At 41.6% G+C, this 20497-nt stretch overlaps 1 protein-coding gene across 1 annotated transcript in view; it reads left to right on the forward strand.

Moving 5' to 3' along the window:
* Positions 1-13156: 13156 nt before the first annotated feature.
* The window catches only part of MATN2 (matrilin 2), a 57768-nt gene continuing 50427 nt past the window's right edge, over positions 13157-20497 (forward strand). The window contains exon 1 of the mRNA XM_062490456.1: positions 13157-13298. Coding sequence (XP_062346440.1) covers positions 13172-13298 — 127 coding nt within the window. The 5' untranslated portion in view covers positions 13157-13171. The remainder of the gene's footprint in view (positions 13299-20497) is intronic.

Consider the following 20497-nt stretch of genomic DNA (forward strand, 5'->3'; position numbering starts at 1 on the left):
ATTGTAGGCATAGAATAGATTGATTTAATGTATACCTGGTAATGCTGGAAAAAAATCTATTTTCCCTGTCCCTAAATATCTGGAAAATCTATTCAAATGTAAGATGATATTTCACAGAAAAATGCATAAAAACAAAACTGCAGTAAAAAAAAGTTGTGAGATGCTACAGAAGATCTGCAGTAACCTTGGTATGGTTTGTAGCTAAATTAAACCTGGTGAGTTGTGAAAGGACACTTCCAATACTGCCACTGAAACCAAGCCAAAATAAAAGTTTTACTCACAGTAAGGTAAATAAACCCTTTTTGCTTTAAAAGATGGAAAAATAAATCATCTACTTCATTATCTACAGTAAGTACAATTAGGAATGCTAGTTAGAAGCAAAAAAAGGTACAATTAGGAATGTTAGTAAGAAACAAACAAAAAAAATAAAAGAACTAGAAGAGAAATGAAATACCATAGTATAAAATCACAGAATTACTGAATCATCAGGGTTAGAAGAGACCCTCAAGATCATGTATTAGAGAGAATCAATCCACTGGCAAACAGGTTGCAGCTGCATATATAAAATGAACACAAAGGCGACCATCAGCCATCATTGGTGCTGTGGCCACTGAAAATGATAATGAAATCCTTGACCACATCAGGAGAAGTATTTTCAATAAACAGAAATCATGAGGAGAGGGCTTGCATGGTGTATATCATGTTTAGTTTTGCCACTCACCCTCTCAGGAGCCACATACACAGCAAGAACTTTCTGAATGAAACAAGAGTGAAAGCTGAAAAACAAAATTATTGCTGTCACTTAATGCCCTAGCTAGGCAAGCTTTGAAGAACAAAATGAGTTCTTTAAGTTAAAAGACACTAGTAAACAAATATGAAATGGCCATAAATACATTTAGTCTGGAAATTAGTAGAAGTGTCTACCATGAAGGTCTGAAACAGCCTTCTAACAGCAGGAGGAAAATCAATTCACTGCTGTTTTACTTAAAGAACCTGCTTATAATGTGAAACTTACTTTCTGAAATGTGGTTTTTATATTAAGTGGTTGCCTGTGATAACTGAGAAGCAGCCTACATTACTGGGAGCTTCTTCTAGACTGAGAGTAATCCTTCCAGGCACTAAGAGAAGACAGGAAAGGAAGAAAAGGATGCAAAATCTCAGCTATATAGTTAGCAATCTCCAAGAAGCTTAATAATTGCCTGATATTTTTGGTCAGATTTTTGATTCTCTGTATATCAAAGCATGGCTTGATAGAAGCTTCCATCTTTTTCTTACTTTATCTCTTCCAATCTTCCTCTACCCATTGTCTCAAATGTTGACAGAATGTACAAAGGCTCTCACAAATCAAAAAGTAGCCACAAGATAGGAGTGGAGGACAGAAGCTCATAATTTAAGAAGGGACAAGTGGCAAAGAGACTTTGAAATGTGGGAATTACACAGTACTTCTAGTGTGATATTAAATAAATACCAAAGTCAAAGTCAAATAAAAATCCCCCATCTTCTATGCTGCCTCATACAAAACAAAGAGATACTTTGTGCTTTCCTGCCATCATCCCTTCCTCCAGTCTAATGCTGGGATACCTTCCATGTGTTCAACCTGTCAACAGCAGCAGGCTGCACGGCCTCTGGGAAGAGCACTAGCTATGGGCTCCCTTATGCATAAACTGGAGCTAAAGCCATCAGAGTTACTTTGGGCACTCACATGATCTTGTCACTGCAACATTTTCTCCTCCTGACTTTGGAAGCTCTGGCAACTCAGCTGATGCCTCAAGCCACAGCGTAGTGAAATGGAAGTATGGTTTCTGTATTTTAAAACAGCAGAGCATTAACTAGGACCGTGACTTGGGCTTCATCCTATGCTGCAGTACAAGGATGAAACTGAATGGGTGAATTGTTCTGCACTTGGCTCTGCTGGGTTTGCAATAATGTCTATTGGTGCTCAGTCACGATTTTATTTTCTTCCTTTTCTCTGGCTACAGGAAGGGTTCAGGAGCCAGTGCTCAGAATTAAAATGAATCCAACCACTTTCAGTTTGAAATTTGCTTGTTATCTATATGCTTCCTTTTAGAGATTAGATTTCATACACCCACATCACAGAAAACTAATTGTGCCTTACAAAACTTACACAGAGTAGCTCTGCTGATTGCCAGAGTTACTATCCCAGCAACTCTGAGGGGTACAAGTCTCCTCTATCAGACTCCTCTGGCACCTGATGTACTGCAGTTGGCATGGCTTGGCGATTTGTCTTTCCTGTTGGACAGTGACAGTGAGTCCGGCTCACCTCTGCCATTTAAACAGCTTTCACTGTTGGTGGTGGTGGATTTGATTTTTTGTTTGTTTGTTTGGTTGGTTGGTTGGTTGGTTTTTCGGCCAGGAAACAGAAATCACAATTAATTGTGAAACAATTACTTAACAAAGCAGGAATTTTTAAAGCAGGGATTTTATTTTTCTGCTTCATACATAATGCCGTAGGTGTTGAAAACTCCACACTTGGTGGGGTTGTAAACCCCACACTTAGTTTTTCCTCCTGGACTACTGGCTGCGCCGCTGCTGTGTCAGCTAAGAAACGACGGTGCCTGCTATTTGGCCAACTTATTTCATAATTCCCTCAGCTTTTTCCTCGACGGAGGCTCCCACCGGCTCGCCGCGGTGGCAGACACGGCATGAATCACCAGGGACTGTTTGCCTTGGCCCGCGGGTCCTGAGCTCGGGGAATGGGATTTCCATTCCCCGACGTTTCCCTTGGTCGGCTTCCCTGGAAGGCTGCGGCCCGGGGAGAACGGCTCTGGCCGGGGAAGGATGAGCTGAGCCGCCAGACAGAAACCACACCGCTATTCTCTAGCAGGGACCTACGGCCCCTCCGGTAGAGCCCGCCCGGCCGGAGCAGGCGCTGCTCCTGGAGCTGTGGGAGCCCCCCTCGCCGCCCGCCACAGAGCAGGGACAGCTCTGGCAGGGAGGAAGCAGCAGCGGGGTCGAGGTGCGCGGGGCGGCGGGGCCGGGCCGGGGCCACCCGGGCCGGGAGCCCAGAGGGGCCTGCAGCCCCTTTCCCTGACGGGGCTGGCGGGAGGGAGCGGGTACCGCGTCCCTCGGGACCAGGCGGGAACGCCTGGGGCCGTCAGCCCCAGTCCCGAGAGAGCCGTCGATTCCCTCTCTGCCCTCCCGGCAGGCAGGAGAGAGCGGGAGAACAGCCCGGGTCCCTCACACGGGACGGGCGGGCAGGAGCCGGACGGCAGGTCGTACCCCTTAGGGGGGACAAGAGTGAAGAACCCGGACAGCGTCCCTGATGGCAGGGGCGGCTGAGAGGAGAGGAGCGCGGCTCTCCGCGGCTCCTCCAGCGGCCTCCCGGCGCCGCGCCGGCTCTGGTGGTCTGGGCAGGGCAGCCGGTGTCTCTGTAGCCGGACTTGCCCGCTTTCCCTCCCCTCGGTAGGGCCGAGCCGGGCTCCTGCCGCCTGGGACGGGGCTGGCGGGCGGCGGCTGCTCCCGGGGGGCGGGCGGGGGAGCGCCGTCCGGGGCCGCGCCGGGGGGAGGAGGCTCCGCGCTCGCTCCCGGCCGCCGCCGCTGCCCGCGCCGAGCGGAGCGGCCCCGCCAGCCCTCAGGTAAGCCCGGCTCTGCCGCCTGCCCCGCCCCGCCTCGTCTCGTCTCGCCTCTCCCGGCCGCCGGCGGGTCCGTGGCGCTCCGCCCGGGGACACCGCACCCCGCCGTGTCCCGCGCTGCCCGGCGGGGCTCGACATCACTGCCACCCCGGGGCTCTGCATCGCCGGCGGCCACCCCCGCCCCAGGGCCTCGGCTCTGCGGAGGGACGGACCTGCCCCGGGGGCCCCTCGGGGTGGGGGGCGGCCGGGAAGGCCCCGCGGGCGGCGGGGCCCGGCGGGGAGCGGGAGGCCGAGGCGAGGGGCCGCGGCGACATCTGCGGCCGGGTTGGATGTTAGTTTGCTGGGTCCCGCTGGAGCGGTTTGCTGCTCGTGGTGCAGCTCGCAGGAGAAGGGTTTCCCTTTCCTTTGGACCGCGTGGGTCTGAGCAAACTCTTCATTTATCCTCCCCACCGCGCATGCCGCAGTAACTCATTTAACAGTGTATCTGCTGTAAGGAAACCCCCACACCGTCTTGTAAGATCTGTGTAGCGTCGCAACCAAACTTTGCTTAGAAACGTGTTCGAGAGTAGCCTGCAGGTGTCTTTTCCAGCTTGGCGGCAGCGCGGGCTGCGGCTCATCCCCGTGCCAGGGTACAGCCCACAGGTAGCTCCGAGCTGCAGGGGTCACCTGGGACGTGCAGGCTAGGGGCTGCCCAGGCTTCCTGCGTTGGTTGGAGGTGGAAGGAATGAGGGACGGTTTGCTGAATGTAATATACCCGGGAAACCCTCCTGAGACAGTGCTCATCTGGCAAAAATTATCATGCCATCTTTAGTGACCACATATTCCTGTGTCAGAAGACAGTTCTTTCTGTGTCAAACTGGCCTCTATCACTGCTAAACTGTAGAGTGTTGACTGAGAGAGAAGAATGCAACCTGCTGATTTATGTGATACTTCCTAAATGCTTGGTTTTGCTTGTGGGACCGTCATTCAAAGGGTGAACGATCCTGACTGAGGTCTGAAAAGGTGATGTGTTATGTGTTAAAGCTGTGCTTCTGTCAGAAGCTGACTACTTCAGAAGAAATTACCAAACCGTATCCCATCAAAAATTCTCCTTATTTCAAGAGCTGGCTTGATATATTGCTGGCTTTCCAGTTAAATCCTACAAAATCTACAAAATAATTTTTGAGTGTTATGCTTTTCATGTAGATGAAAAGCTCAGCTTTAAGCATGAGATTTTCCTCATATACTGTATATCACTGTGATATTCATCAAATTAAATTCTATTTATTTTATACCTTCAGAAAGTGCAGCACTTAGTTACACAAAGCTGCAGTTAAAGATCCTTAATCCTGCACTCAATATTCACAACTAATTAAGTGAGTCTCTCCATTGACTTCACTGGGATTTCCCATGAACAAGGGAATGTACATTCTACTGCTTGTGAGCTGGGATGCAGGGACCCAGCTGTGATGGTAAAAGATGTTTTTGTCCAGGCTAACTAGGGAAAGGCTAATCAGATCTAAATACTCTCTCGTGACTTATAAACCATCTCCATAGGAGGGTAAAACAGTAAGCACTCTTTAATTACATGGTGGGTATCATCAACAAGCTCTTTTTAAACAATGTACTCATTATTAATGTTTTCATTATGAGCAAAGAATATTTGGAATGGAGTGGGTTTAATCCCCACATTATTGGTTAACTGTGGTGCTGGTACTGGGGTCAGTGTGACTTCGCAAGTAAGTTTCAGAACTGTTGTATCCTTTCACCCCCCCCCCCCCCCCCCAAACCTTTCTGCTTGCAGTTAACAGTCTGTTGTGGTTTGTGACTAATTTAGAGACAAAACTAAGCAGCCTACAAGTATATCATATATGCTTTCATTGAAATACCTACTCTGCATGGTAAAAGTGAATTTTCTCAGTTTTACCATGCTACTCTTCTGGACACGTGGAAACTCTGACTCTAGATGAGATTCAGTACCAGAAAGTGCAAACGAGTCTTTCTCAAAAGAACAAGATAATGAAAAGGTCCATTGTCCAAGTGGCAAATGAAGAAAATCATGGCATGGAGACTGATGCCGTCATAAAATAAGAATTCCCACTGCTAGAGCTTGCTGTCTGACCACTGGAAAATATGCAGAGTAAACCATAGTATGGGTGTACTCTTCTATAGCGCCACCATTAACTTTTATGTGGTGAGTTTCTGAAGTTACTGAATGGTCCTCAGCATCACCTCTGAGCAAACGTTGGACCTGATGGCTTACAGAGGTCCTTTCTGATCTAAATCATTCTATCATTATATGATTTAGGAGTTACTCATTTTACAACAGTGATATCAGGAAGTCTGTATGTCATTCAGATGGATGACTTTAAATTATGCAACAGATCCCTCAATCTTCTTCATTTCATTAAAGCTGTAGAAAATTAAATTATATACGTAGTACATATACTCTAAGCCCATTAAATAACAGAGTCTGTTGTGTAGAAGTCCTACTATGATATTTACACCTGACAGTAAAATTGAACGCTGATCTCTGCTCTTTCTGATATGCTGTATGTTTCGCTGTCTGAACTCATCAATTCATGTATGTGCTTCTCTGGCCTCTGTACTTGGATAGGCAAGTTGTCCTTTCTCCATCCCCAGCACTCTTTGGACAGCCTCCAGAACGTGGTTGCCCTCCTGTATCCTGTAGCACCTTCAGTTATGCTCTGCACATGGGTATCATGTACAGGTTTGGGTTTATGGGCATATTTGGCTGATGATCAAAAGTCATTCACCTCCCCTCCTAGGAACCGCTCTGTAATGCATCTTGGCTCTTTCCTGTACTGTTTCAAAATCTAAGTTAATTTACCCCACTGTCACATTTAATTTTATTAGTCCAAGTTACAACTCCGCTGTGGGATTTTGCAACAGCAGCTGGAATAAATAGGTACTGGTGGGAGATTCAGCCACAGCCCAATTCCTATACAAGGCAGGATCTCTCAGTACAGAAAGCACTGGAATGTCCTTTTAGTTGCTGAGGTAACTGTATGTGCTGAATGAGGAGGACTGTATGAAGCATAGGAGACAAAGCTGGAAGACTCTGTGAGTCTGTGGTTGTCACCCTGTCCCCACCATGATGCAGACATGTCTGGAACAGACATTGCTGTCACATGCTAAGACTGTGCCCTACTGCAGACACAAAACAAGCTGCAGCCATGAAGCTTCATGGATCTATGCAAAGAATTTGTCCCAGTCTTCTCGCACTGGAGTACACCACTTCTGGTCCTAAATCCACTGCAGATTCGTGTTACTCATAATGTCTACACACTCATCATTTCAGATTGATACAACGCTGATGTTGCCAAGTCAACAGTTCCTTTAGTTACTGTGGTGGCCTGCTGTGCTACTGTGAAAGCTATTTGTAACTGAGTTGGCTGTCTCAGAATACACCAGAATTATTAATTGACTTTCGGATAATGAGTTTCCCAGATTTATCTCATACTACTGACAGCATGAATGGTCCAAGGTAGCCTCTTAACATGACCTAAAAACGCCTTAACAAGTGAGTACTGCTCTGCTGCTTTGCAGGACATCATGCAGTTTTGGGTAGGTTCATGGACATCTAGTGCCTGCCATCGGGGTTGAGCAGCATGTGAGGAATCTACAAACTTACAGCACCTGCAACCTTGTTTCTTCTTGGTGATTTAACTCTACTGATGAAATGCAGTTGATAGTCCTGATTTGAATAGATGTCTACTGGTGCTGTGCTGCAAAGCCTAGTGAAGACTTCCATCTGCAGCAAGAAGTTACAGAAAATGCAGTCCATCACTTGGTGGAACAGGATGTCAGTAAAGTGTTTCTTTTTCATGGTGAAGGTAAGATGGTGCTTCTTGCTGATGTGCTAAATACTACCCTCCCAGTTGTGGCCACCTGCCCCCACACAACACCTGCATGGCTAGGGAGAGGTGTTTTATTATGTTGGACTCTGTGGGCCTCTATAGCTCATTTTTTAGAACTGGAAAATGCTTGTGTCAGCAACTGGTCCAGAAAGATGGAGAAAATTACTGATACTCTATCTCCTGATGCCCATGCTACACAGTGATTTTAATGAGTAGTGAATTTGTAATGCATGTTCTGGCTTGTGGATAGTGAAGTACTTTGGAATATATTGTAACTGATAGTTAAAAGGGCTTTACAGTGCCTGAAGTCCTTTTTTTTTGGTTTGGGTTTTTTTTTTTTTTTTTTGGGTTTTTTTTTTTTAAATTTCTGAGATGGTGGGATTGAGAAAGAGGTATTTTGTGGCTTTCATGTAATAAGACCTCATTTATTTTTCCAAGTAACTCACCATCTTTGCTAAACTGGGGAAACAGACTCTGATTTTATTGACTCACATAGACTGCTTGCAGTTCATTTAGCTTTGGTGGAAGTTTTTGATTTAATCAGTTTCCCATTTTCTTAAAAATGGGGAGATGATAAGGAATGCTGAAAGAACTCCAGAATGGCTTTCTTCTATGCACTTGTGTTCTTTATACCTTAAAAACACTGAAGTTAGGTCAGAAGCTTAAGGAGAATAAATGGCTGTCTCTTTTAACTATGAAAGAAGAAAAGCCAAAGGCAACCTCTGTAGTGCTAAGAACTGTTGCCTCTGGTGCTTTTTTGTCTTTTCTTTCCCTCCCATCTATGATGAGAAATGATACAGGGTTCAAGAGAGTGGAAACTATTTGCAGGTGTTGATGTTCCACAGAACTAATGAGAATTTCCCCTTCTCTGCATTGTGCCAGTTTTGGGTGGTAGCTGGAGAAGGTAGAGAGGGAGGGATTTGTGGAGTTTATGCTTCTGATTTAGCCTTGGAAGGAACCTTGTACTACAAGACAAAGAAGGAGACCATACAGAAGAGCAGAAGGTATGAGCTGAAACATATAACTACCCTTGTTTTCCAATTTGTTTTTCAGCATGATCTGCTCAGCAAATGCAGGTACATTTTAAGGTACTTGAGTGAAAAAAAGGTGATCTTCCACATCAGTGGGGGGGGGGGCGAGGGGGGTGTTCTGCTTCTCTGTAAAAGAAATTTTCCTGAAATGTGGTAAGAGATGGAAGGGCACTGGCTTTGGCATAAGCCACAGAGCATCTATTTTCCCTTGATATTTTTTAAGAGTTATCACAGTGGAAAATTATTAATAACCTGCCTCAAGCAGTGGAGAAGGTCACTGATTTATCACCACTGACACTGAATATTCAGTAGTATCTGCCCAAAACAGCCATCAATCCCTTACAAGGAGACTTTTCTTTCTATGAAAGCATAGAGACAGCCTTGTATTATTTCACTGCTACCTAACAAAGGAAATAGATGTTTTGATATATTTTAAAGATTAAATATCAATTTTTTTTTTTGTAGTATTCCTACACTGTGGTTCATGAAAGTCCATAACAGTGCATCAGAAAAATTAGTCTGTTGGATGGGTATATGGCTAAGCTAGCTCAGGTAAAATTGATAAGAACGCACCATGGCAATGTTCAGCTCTTGACTAGCAGCCAGTTAGGGAATGAGGGAAGCCTGAAAAGAACAGAGAGCCTGTCTGTTTACTTGCCATCTAGGAGAATCTCCACTTTTATGCCAAACTTCTTCTAGACAGCTGCAGATACTGCCAGCAGCCCTCACCAGATTGTACCTCTGTGAGCAGCAGTTGTCTTTTCTCTGTTAGCAGCTTCTTCACATGTCCAGCACAGCACTGTGCTGCACTGAGTGCTCCAAGGCTGCTGTGAAAGCCCTACTCTTCTTCCTCTCACTGTGGATAGAGGAATGGAGCAGTGAAAGCTGGTGAATCTGGTGCTCAACCTGGTAGAGCCCCGTGGACTGCCAGACCTCCTCTTGTTGGTTTTGTTTGTTTGTTGGTTTGTTTCGGGTTTGGGTGGGGTTTTGTATTTTTGTTGTTGTTGTGTTTTTGTTTGGTTTTTTGGGGTTTTTTTAGCTGTTCAGGATGTTTGTCTTGCAGTGATTTGGTCTTGGGTCGGCCCAGGGGAGTTGGAGTAGTGCTGACAGCTGGAATCAAAGTGCCCAAAATATATTGTCCAGGTAGCCACAAAAGTATGACTTTGTAAGTTTGGTACTTTGGGAACGTGTTCTCAGCTGACAGAGCAAGGGTTAATCAACAGTGGGAAGATGGAGAGGGCTGTGACAGAAGGGCTTAGCCTGCTGGGAAAATGAAATATTAAATAGCAAATGTGATGCAGTAAACACCAACCAGCTTCTAGACTGAGGACAGGAGACCTTGCAGAAGACGCAGAAAATACACAGAGAACCATGGAAGGACTGTATGTGGGGCAGCTATGCAACCACAGTACACACTGGTCATGTAAAAATGCAGGCAGCAGTGGACACAAACATGTACCCGGAACTAGAGCAAAGCACACAAGTCCAGGCTGTCATCACCTCAGGAAAGCAGCACAGAAGCTTTCAGTGTGGATGAAGGGGTGACAGCAGGTTTGGATCACTGTATCTTATCACATATACAACCTTTGGCTTTGGGTATTTGGGTTTGGGGTTTTTTGGTTTTTTCCTTCTCACTGAAAATTGATACAATTTTGCTTACATTTTTATTTTAGATTATACGTTGCTTACTTTTTTTTTTTTATGAGGCAACCAAAGCTCATTGCTGTTAAGTATAGCTTTAAAGTGCTGTTTGAAACGGTATTTTAAAACACTGTTTGTGAAGGTAGGAGTGTGTTCATAGTAGATTTTATTTTAGCAAAAGTTGGATCCTTTTTGGTGGATCTTTAAGTAGATTTATTTTCTGATTATCAGACTAGTAGAGATATTGAGATCTGAGGATCTAAGTTTTCTAAATCCAAAATAAGTACTATTGGACAATAAGTTATTCAGTGATTGTTTCTTTAGTACCCTAACCTTACTTTTCAAAGGGATAGTAAAAATTACACTAAATTGAAAATATACTGCTTTAAAGTATTTTAGAATTCAATGACAGCTAATGAATGATTATGGAGACAACTCAGTTTATATAGTCAGATAATCATATTTGTATGCTATGTAAACATTTTCCTCACAAAATTTAAAGACTTCAAATCACAACAAACACCTTTTTTTTCCTTAATTCTGGAGGTTCTTATGGACAGCTCTGAGTGTAGTGAATTTGAAACTATGACCAAAAATCAAAAATTGCTACAAAGGTACAGAATATGTTAAGTGTCAGAATGTAGCAGGGTTTATTTTGGGGTGGAACTCTCCTGAGATGTGGCAACTGAGACTGATAGCACTGTGGACTTAATTAGCACATGCAGTTTGATAATCAAGATGCCTTGGCAAGAGCAAACAGATCTTTGAAGATTACAAGAAGATTGGATCACATCTGGCTGACAGGAAAGAAGATTTAACTAAGTAGAAATGTAAAGGTTGTCTGTGTTATGTTTAACCTAATGGACTAGTAAAAAATTACTAGCCTTTCTGAAAAGGGTATATAAATATATGTAGCTCACAGTAAAATTCAGATTCTGATCAGGAATCAGTAGTCCCCATCTCTCAGTTATTGATACTGAGACACTGCTTTATTGCCATTTCCTTCGGCATCATGCTGTCACTGTGTCGTAGTAATGTGTTGTGAAGGCTCTGCCTCATTGTTCTTGGATCTTTAAAGTGCTATCAGGCACAGCTAAAATGGCTTTACTTAGAGTTTAGTGCCATCTTTACAGCTCTCTAGAGTGGATAGAAGAGAGATGAGTCAGGCGGTCCTAAAGAGCCAGAAAGTCTTCTTGAGCATTCTGTTCATGGCTAGGTCCTGTAACAGCTTCGCAAAAAAGGATATTTCTCTACTCTCTTTAGTCCTGAGAGCACAGCTTCTGATTTTCTAAAATGTCAGTGCTAGAACTGGCATATATCCTTTGAGGTCCAGTTGTGTTGAATGAGCAGGCCTGAGCAAGAGGACCCCCACCCCCCGGCACAGCCCTGTCAGTGTTGTGTTCTGAGGAGGGAAGAGAGCTGGGATTGGTGATCCACAGATGTAACAACCCTCGCCTCCAGCAAATCACAGTCCCTTTTCCAGTGGTAGATGCTGTTTCCAGTGTTCATCTGTTTTTTTTTTTTTTTACTTTAACACTGAAAAATATCTACCAATAATACCATCTAGATACCCAGAAATTTATTTTTGTGGTCATTTTTGTAAACCAGCTATTTCAATCTCTTTCCTAGTTTGAATGTCATTAAATCATGTATTGCCCATTACTGGATAATAATGAACACTGAAGTAAGACTGGGCATTTTGAGTGCAAGGACTTATTTTGGCATATGCACCAGAAGGTTGTATCTGCATTTAGGGCTGCTGAGTAGGATATACAAAAGGAAAAATAAATTGATCATCAGAAAAATGCACTATGTATAATGGTTGTGTGGGAAAGACTGAAAAATAATGAACAAAATATCTTTATTAGAAAATATTGATTCAGAATTTTACTTTCTGCCAGTGAATAGCTTATGGTGGGAAAGAAAAGAAATTATCTTTCAGAACAGAAGCATTTAGTAGCCTTCTGTTACGTATCTGTTTATCATGTTTAAGACCCTGTTAAAATTGTTTTCAAGTCTTAGTTACATCACCAAGAATTACAGTTAAAATTTGCTTCAGAAGTTCCACTCAGATTCAGTTAAAACAATTCTTTGTTATGAATCTGGGTAGTTCTATCCATGTCTTGCACACCTAGGGGAGCCCTTTACTAAGTTTCATCATACTATCCACTCCAAGACTGAATCTGGCTCCTGTGGGATGCTCTCAACCACAACAATAAAGGTTTGTGGGAGGGCAGAAGGAATCTCAGTCTAAGGAAACCACCAATGGGGAACACAGCCAGAAAATAAGTCTCTAGTACGTCAGATATCATTTTCTGTTTGTGGCAGTCAGCCATGGCTTTTCATGGTGCATTAACTAGCTCCTGGTCAGGAATCATCTCTTAATGTAGAAATTTTGTCTGTCAATTTGTTCTTCTGTGTGATAACATCTCTTCAGAACCTATGGGAAGCTCCTTGCTAGTCCTCAGGAGTCTCTTCTGTAAAGAAGATTCATCTTGCACTGTTATCTTCATGTTAGCATGAATTGTCACCAGTTCACATTTATACTTGCTGTTTCTGAAACATACTTTCTTCTCTCTATTTTAATTCTCCAAGATTTTTTGAAGCAAGAATCCCAGACTATAGGAACCATTAAACTTCTGAAAAAAATTACAAAGGTTCACTGAGCGGAATAACAAAAACATATTTGTCCTCCTCAAATCTGTTTATGCTGACAGGCTGAGTGAAACAAACTTTCTTTTCCTGCTTTAAAAATACTTGATTTTTATGAATTGTTGTCAATGTTAACCGTGGACTTCAACTAACAATATTTAGAAATGTTATACAGGGACTGCCAACTGCAATGTTATTATGTAAACCTTACTTTTGAAGCTGTAGGTATTATCCAGTGCCAGCGTGTCTGCATGTTTGTATGTGATGGAAGGGAAGCAATGCTGCTGGGTAACTGGTGTGGTTGGAATGCATCTTTTTATGTAATCACAGAACTTACCTCCTTCTCTCCTCTATTGCAGTTTTACATCCTTGTGTGTCCCTCTGTTCTGTGAAGATGAAGAAAATGATTGCGTATTTCCTTCTGCTATTTGCACACACTCTGCTTTCCACTGCCATGGCAAAAGATCTCCCTGGAAGACATTTCATCCAAAGAAGAGATGTTAACACACAGTCTCTACTGGGTAAGTTGCACACAAAATGCCCCAACACTACTAGCAAAAGCTGTCTCAAATACAAATTATAACAGGCATAAGAGGCTGGCTAAACCTTGGCTGAATTAGTTTATAATAAAAAAGATATTTTCATTTGCCAGTAGGTATGTGGTAAAGTTTGTGGAACAAGTAGCAGCTGTTGAAAGAAGGTATTTACTTTTGGGGGTATCAGATTTACTTTATGTAAGTGGTATGAAATAAATATTTGCTACTGGACCATCAGCTCTGGGAAAAAAAAAAACAAAAAGACTTTCTTTTCAGCACTTAGGGAAAATATATGGTGGTCTATTGAAGTTCTTTCAACTGAGCCTTTTATCCTGCTGGAAAGTTTTAGCTGTCTACATGTGTGTAATGTGCATAAAGATGATTGAATGGAAATCTGTGGCTATTGAAATGAAGCTTGTCATTACTTGATGCTAATACCTTTATTTTGTCAGATTTGTTTATAATGAGCAGTTTTTTATAATGAGCTAATTTTTTCCTCTTTTGCCTAAAATCTTAGGACAGGGTGTATCAGTTTCAGTTTGTGGGCTGTCATATTAAAATATAAGGTTAATCTCTGTTGTTGGTCATCACCTGTGCATCACCAAGCAGTCAACATTTTCATTTCCTAACAGTTTGTGACTTAGCATAACTGTCTTTTGCTAATTGTTTAAAGTAATTGTCAGGTTGTGAAAACAGTATGGATGGGGTTTGGACACAACTCATCACTAAGGATTAATGATTCACATCAATAGTAGATCTCATCAGTTATCTTTCCCCAGCCACTGGGAGATGGTAAATGGACTCCATAAAGGTTGGCTAACCCAAGTGAACATGAGAAGTGTGAAACATCCTGCAGAAGATACATTGGGATGAAATATGAAAAAAGAAAGGGTGTGGGAGAATGGGTGACAGAGAATAGGGCACTAAGTTTTCAGTGTATCAGTGAAACTCTTGTCTAAATAAAATGTAATCCTTTAAATGATGTAAAACTCCATAAAGTAATATTGATAATCTGTTCCAGTAGGACAAATTTGTAACAAAAACAACAGATTTCTGTTTCTTATTCGTCTTCCTCAAAACTAATAGATGCAGTCCTAAAACACATGGGGTTCTGCCACTGAAGGCTGAAAACCACAGCTCTGGAGATCTAATTAAAAAAATACCTGTGGATATATAACAACAAAGAGAAATACCTACATTCACACCCTACTTAACAAGCATCTCAAACTCTCTAAAGTCCGAAATTCTAAAGTGTGATTATATAGGAGCTCTTCCTGAATATTTTCAGGTTCCTAGCAAATAGCCTAAGTGAATTTATGCCTTTAAGAAGTAAGCTGCCCATCTTTCTAGAAAATGAGTGCAGAGGCAAGGTGTTACATGGACAAACTGAAAGTGTCACATTTCTCAACTGCCATTTTCCCTGTGATTTGTTGAAATTCCTCTTATAGCCTGTCTTTTAAATTTAAATGGTGGAAAATATATGAAAGGATTTAGCACTCAGTATAAATCAATATGTGAAGATTAAATTTTTCTTCTTTCAAAAGCCAGAAGATTTCTGGTCCCTGCATTTGGAAACCACTGGATCCCTACTAAGTCTGGCATGTACAGGATGCAAAGAGCCGGCTAAAGGAACCTTTTCAAGACATTAAATGATGCAGAACACTTGGATTGTTCTCTGATCCAGCCCATAGAAGTACGTGGCAGTTTGGAGTCAGGCTCTTGGGCCTGGCATTCTGTTTCAACAAATTAGGTCACCTGCTTATATGCAGCAATGCACAGAAACAGTGGCATGCTAAAAACACGCCTCTCTGTAAAGAACAGAATATGTAAAGTGCCACTGTGCTGGGAAGTTGAGTGTTCCTTAAATGGCATGATAGAGAACTGGGCAAAAACATGATCTCAGTGACATCAAGTAATATACTTAAAATCACTCCAGAATTCCAGCAACTTTACAGGGATTAGAAGTTGTTCCATTCTATACAGTATGTATATTATAAGTAGTGGTGGTGATGACAATTGCTGCTGTTGTGTAAAGACTTGCTTGGCAGGCAAAATGGAGCAAAATAGCTGCAAAGAGCCAATAGGTACCTGGAGAAGTAATAAAAACTAAGGTTGGGGGTTGGATTTTTTTGGGATAGAAGTCTCTTTTTCAGGACTAAAATGAAATTTTATGCTATGTAAATGTAGTGATATTAAAATAATCTTATTCCTTTTTTCTTCTTTTCACCATATTTAAAAACAAAAGTGTACTGCTGTGGTAACTATTTACAAGTAAAATACCAGCAGTGTCCAAGTACAGAAGTAAAAAGTCATTGTTCTAGGAGACTGACAAGTTACATAAATAAAATGGAATAGATGAAAAATTCTGTGGGATTGCCTCTCTATAGAGAAAAGCACTTTGAGATCCAGGCTTAAAAGGATTTAATTTTTCATCAGCCATGCACTAATACATCATAGATTTCTTAAGTCTTGTCAGGTCTAATTGCCTGTTCATATTAACAAAGTCTTCTGAAGGAATCAGTTGTAGCTAAAATTTTTCTTATTTCTCAGATTTTCAACTAAATCTCAATGCATATTGTTTTAATTTGGCATACTGTACTGGTATAGTCCTAGGGGAGATAAAAACTCTTCCTTGAGGCAGATGAAGGTAGGAAGTGGTTGCAAATTACATCTTTTAAATTACCACATAATTAGTTAAAATATAAGCACAATCCTAGCCAAACTTCTGTAGGATACAGGGTAATCAAATACCTATCAATTTATTTACCCATCAGCTTTCTATTCAAAATATGAAGTTACATACAAATAATATGTTTGGAAAGAGAGAAAGCAAAGCATCTTACAGCCTGCAAAATCACCTGTTTCATCCTTCTGAGGTTTGTACTGCAATCTTTGTGCCTCAAGGCAATATTAGCAATGGTGTGTCTGGCTTCCCAGCAGTGTTTTTTTCAATAGCTGAGAGGTCACCTGTGACCTTTATGCTGATTCCCAAAACTCCAACTTTCATCTTAATCTCTCAGTTGTTGGCCTCTCCCCAGCAGTAGCTGATCTTTCCAGTTCTGGGCTTTTTGTGCAGTAGAACACCCTCTCTCTGTGGCTTTGAGGCTTGGTAGCCTGGTTTGTGCTGAGTCTGTGTCTCCCCAGCCCCTAACAGAGGCCCTGGAGTCTGAGAAAGGAAGATCTGATCAGCAACCATATCCCTGCCCAGCCAGTTGCTCCCTGCAGCAGCTGTTATCCCTTAAACAGCCCCAGCTAATGAGCCATGAGGACTAGCTGGGACTGTGACAGACCTCAGGGATTTATATCCTAATCTGAGTATGCTCATCTGCAGCCAATTATCATGGAGATCAGAAAGTTTGGGTTTTAGTCTCTGCTAGCAGTTTTTAATCACAGAACAACATTCTGCTAGCTAACTCTTCTACTTAGTACTCATTAGTTTTCATGTATCAAAATCACATTCACTTTTAAGACACCTATGGGGTATTTCTTTAAGTTACATGGAGTAGAATTCAATTTACAGCATCACAAGAAATTCTATTGTATTTCTTTAATGTGCTTTTCACCTAACAAAGCCTTTTCCCTCTTTCTTCCCACCTTTGTTTTATTTTCTTATTCTTTTAATTTGCCCCCTGCCTTTTAAGGTAACTTATAGTTCCTCCACAGCATGAAAGAATATCTGCTGTTACAGAAAAAACTGAGTCATGGACTAAACATCAAACGGTCTCTGTATTTCTGAATTTGTTTGTTACAACCCCCACAAATTACTGTGAAATGCCATTTCTGTTTGAAAAAGAGTTTGCCTTGACAATAATACTGTGAGGAAAATTGCTGTGAGTAAGAAAACTGTTCTTATGAGTATATGCTCAAGGAGCTCAAAGCCTCCTCTATGTATTATGTCTTTCAGAAAAATCAGACCAAAAGAAAGAACACTGATATTCAGAAACATGCTGGTTTTGACTTCATTTTGAGCACTTTGCTTCCTTAATTAAAACAATACTTGCATACAAATTTAATTTGGAAATGATGGAAACAGTACCATGACTTAAGGAACATCTTATTTTATAGGCATGAGTAATCAGACACTATTGTGGATGAAGACAACATACTTTAAGTTGCTTTGGAACCTTGAAGACACCACCTTATTTAAGCACCGCTGAAATAGAAGAACTGCTGTTTCACCAGTGGACATGATGTCCTGTTGCAGCAGACCTCTTATTCTGGGTAGAAATGAGCCAAGACACAGACCCTCATACAACAACATGAAAAGGGTCCCAGTTTATTCCTCTTTACAGATTAGCCATCCTGTCTCTGACCACAGTAAGCTCTTACTGTAGGGGCCAGCTGCAGACTCTGACTGGTAGCTATTTCCTGCTGAACTATGACTGCAAGTATTGGTTTGCAGCCACTGAACACAGGTCTTTACCTAGCTCAACTATGACTGCAGGCTCCAACTCCATCAGACCCAGACTGACCTCACAGGAGATCTTTTATAGCAGCAACACTCTTCCTTGTTTCATTCTTTGTGTCCCTCTGGAGCATTCCTTCTTCCTCAGCCTCCATGATCCCCTAACTAGCCAACCCACTCCTTTTATCACACTTATCTTTATAGTCACGGCTGCAACCCATTAAGGGCAAGGCTATTCCTCTTCTTTGGTAATTAGTACAACTGTGACTTATCAGGGGCAAGGTCGCCCTCTTTTTTTCTACACCTACAGTGTCCCATATATTTTGGGAGACAGGGGGGAATAGTATACAGCACTATTTCCTCATGCTGGTTCTGAATTTATTCTGGAAAAGAATCTAATAGATGGTTACCCATAGATTGAAATATGTGTTTTCAGGTCAGCTGATCAATGAGTAATGTTGAGGTTGCTAGCAGATTTCCTCATAAACAAAGACATGGGCAACTTTAAGAAAAAAGAATTATGGATAGGAGTTTTTAAAATCTTGAGCTAATGTCCTGAAAGCAGGATGCTACAAACTCAGTAAGGTCACATTTTTTCTCTACTTTTTTCTATGCTGCTACTAACAGTTCTTTACTTTCTGTATCTGTTCTTTCTCTAATAATTTCTGTGTCCTTCCAACAGCACACTAAGTAGCTCAGGCAAGATAGGAGTCTCAGATCTTCAAGGAGAAAGATACAAAGATCACCTTCTCCCATAAAGTCACTTTTTTATGTTGGTTGTGATTTGATATTTTATAGGTGAGTTCTGGAAAATGCAGTCACAGTCAGAGTAAATGCTTCCAGGCTGCCTGTGGGAATAGGATGCAAAGTAGCATTACTATTTGTACAACAAGTTTCTCCATCATGGCTCAGAAAATGAATTCCTCATCTCTCATGGGTGTAAGCTATCCTTAGCTGAGAGCATGTAACATTTGCTTCTGTCAGGAAGTGGTGGGTAGATTTTCTTGTTGCCATGTGAATGGGTGTATCAGGGTACTTTACCCCTCTGTCCAGGTGTGCCACTTCCTGCAAGGAAAACAACATGCTCCCTGGTCCTCCTGACCATGAAAGCAGGTTTGACTCCTGTCAGTTTCTGTCTCAGAACAGCTGAAATATGCAGAAAGAACTAAGAAACTTGAGACTATCCCTACACCATACTTTGGCTTCATACCAGAGAAGCACAAGTATTGGTAAAGAAGTGAAGAAATACAAGGAGTCAGTTCTGGCACTCTGGATTTAGACAGACTAATAATAATATAATAACCATGTTATTTTGAAAAGCATGACAGGGAAGGAATAGAAATAGTGAGGCGAAATAAGAACAAAGTAATATACCCCCCTGCAGTGTCCAATAATGAAGCATTTGCATGTAGAAGGAAATGGAAATCTCTGGACAAGAGCCTCCTGTTGTACAGTTCTCCCAGAAATTTTGGAAGTTCAGAAAAGATTTTGTCAGATGCAATAAAGAAATGTCTGGAGGCTGTGTTCCATTTAGAGATTGTTCCCAGATGAAGAAATTTGTAAGGAAAAATGGGTGAGCTGCCAAACTCATATTGAATGTTTGGGTTAGGGCCATAGGCCTGTGTGTCTGGGGAAGGATTCAGAGCAAGGATGGGGCCAGAGAATACAGGGGCAGGTCTTGGATCCACAGCCTGCCCCAGAGCTAGGAAGAGGTGGCATCACCTGCAGAACCAAATGCAAGTTGTATGTGTGCTAGCAAAGGGGTATTGAGCAGTTGCTAATGTTTACTTCAGGAACTAGGTATGATTATATCTGAAATGGAGCAAATCCATCTTTGAAGTAAAATAAAAAACACCCAAAAAGAGTGGAAGCTAACTTGCTCAAAATGTCTCACTAGAGACTTATTCCAAGCACCATGAAGTGCTTGGAATAACTGCTGTTCTTCATTTATTCTTTGCAAAAATCACAATCATGTAATGTGTTTTCCAGGGCATTTTGCATTTGATATGTTTATGAATGAATTGGAAATCTGGCTATTCTTTACTTGTATCGTTTTATGGCAAAAAGATTAAACCTTCTTAATGACCTAGGAAATCTTTTGGAATTATCTGAGAACATGTCAAACACAATCTTTCTGGCTGGATATTTAGCTAGGGAAAACCAGAATTCCGGACTTTAATAAAAAATGTTTGACACCAGCAAGTTCATACATCTTTTAACAAATTTCGTAGGAGTTATGCAGAGACTTATAAGGAAAGTAATTGTAAAAAGAAGACAGGCAAATAACATTGAGAGCTCAAGGAAAATGAAAAAAATAAAGTGGTAAAGAAAGAAGAGACATTTAGGAAGAAGTTGTAAAATATGCTAACATAGAGAGTTTTCTCCCCCGTTTATTTCATTTTGAGTGTAGACTTGTTCTATTACTCAAAGATAAAATCTAAAAATAAACCAGGTGTTACTGCTGGCAGTGTCACAGGACATGTAATTTTTGTATATGCATTACTGTGGAGTGAGCTAAGAAACACAAAATATTAAAATTACCATTAAAACCTGGTCAGGCAATAATTATTCTATGATCTCATTTTTTCTTAATTGATTTAATCCTTCCTTTTTGCTTGAATTGTCATACTGTCTAACAGCATCTTAATGGAGCTAATATTTACTTGCAATAAATTACACTTTCAATGTCTAAACTTTGCTGTAGTGTTTAACAAATTGAGCTAACCTCCTTTTGCTTTGCATACAGTAGCCTTTTTTAACACTTATCCATTCTCCTTTA

The sequence above is a fragment of the Cinclus cinclus genome, chromosome 1, assembly GCF_963662255.1.
Source record: "Cinclus cinclus chromosome 1, bCinCin1.1, whole genome shotgun sequence".
Lineage (NCBI taxonomy): Eukaryota > Metazoa > Chordata > Aves > Passeriformes > Cinclidae > Cinclus > Cinclus cinclus.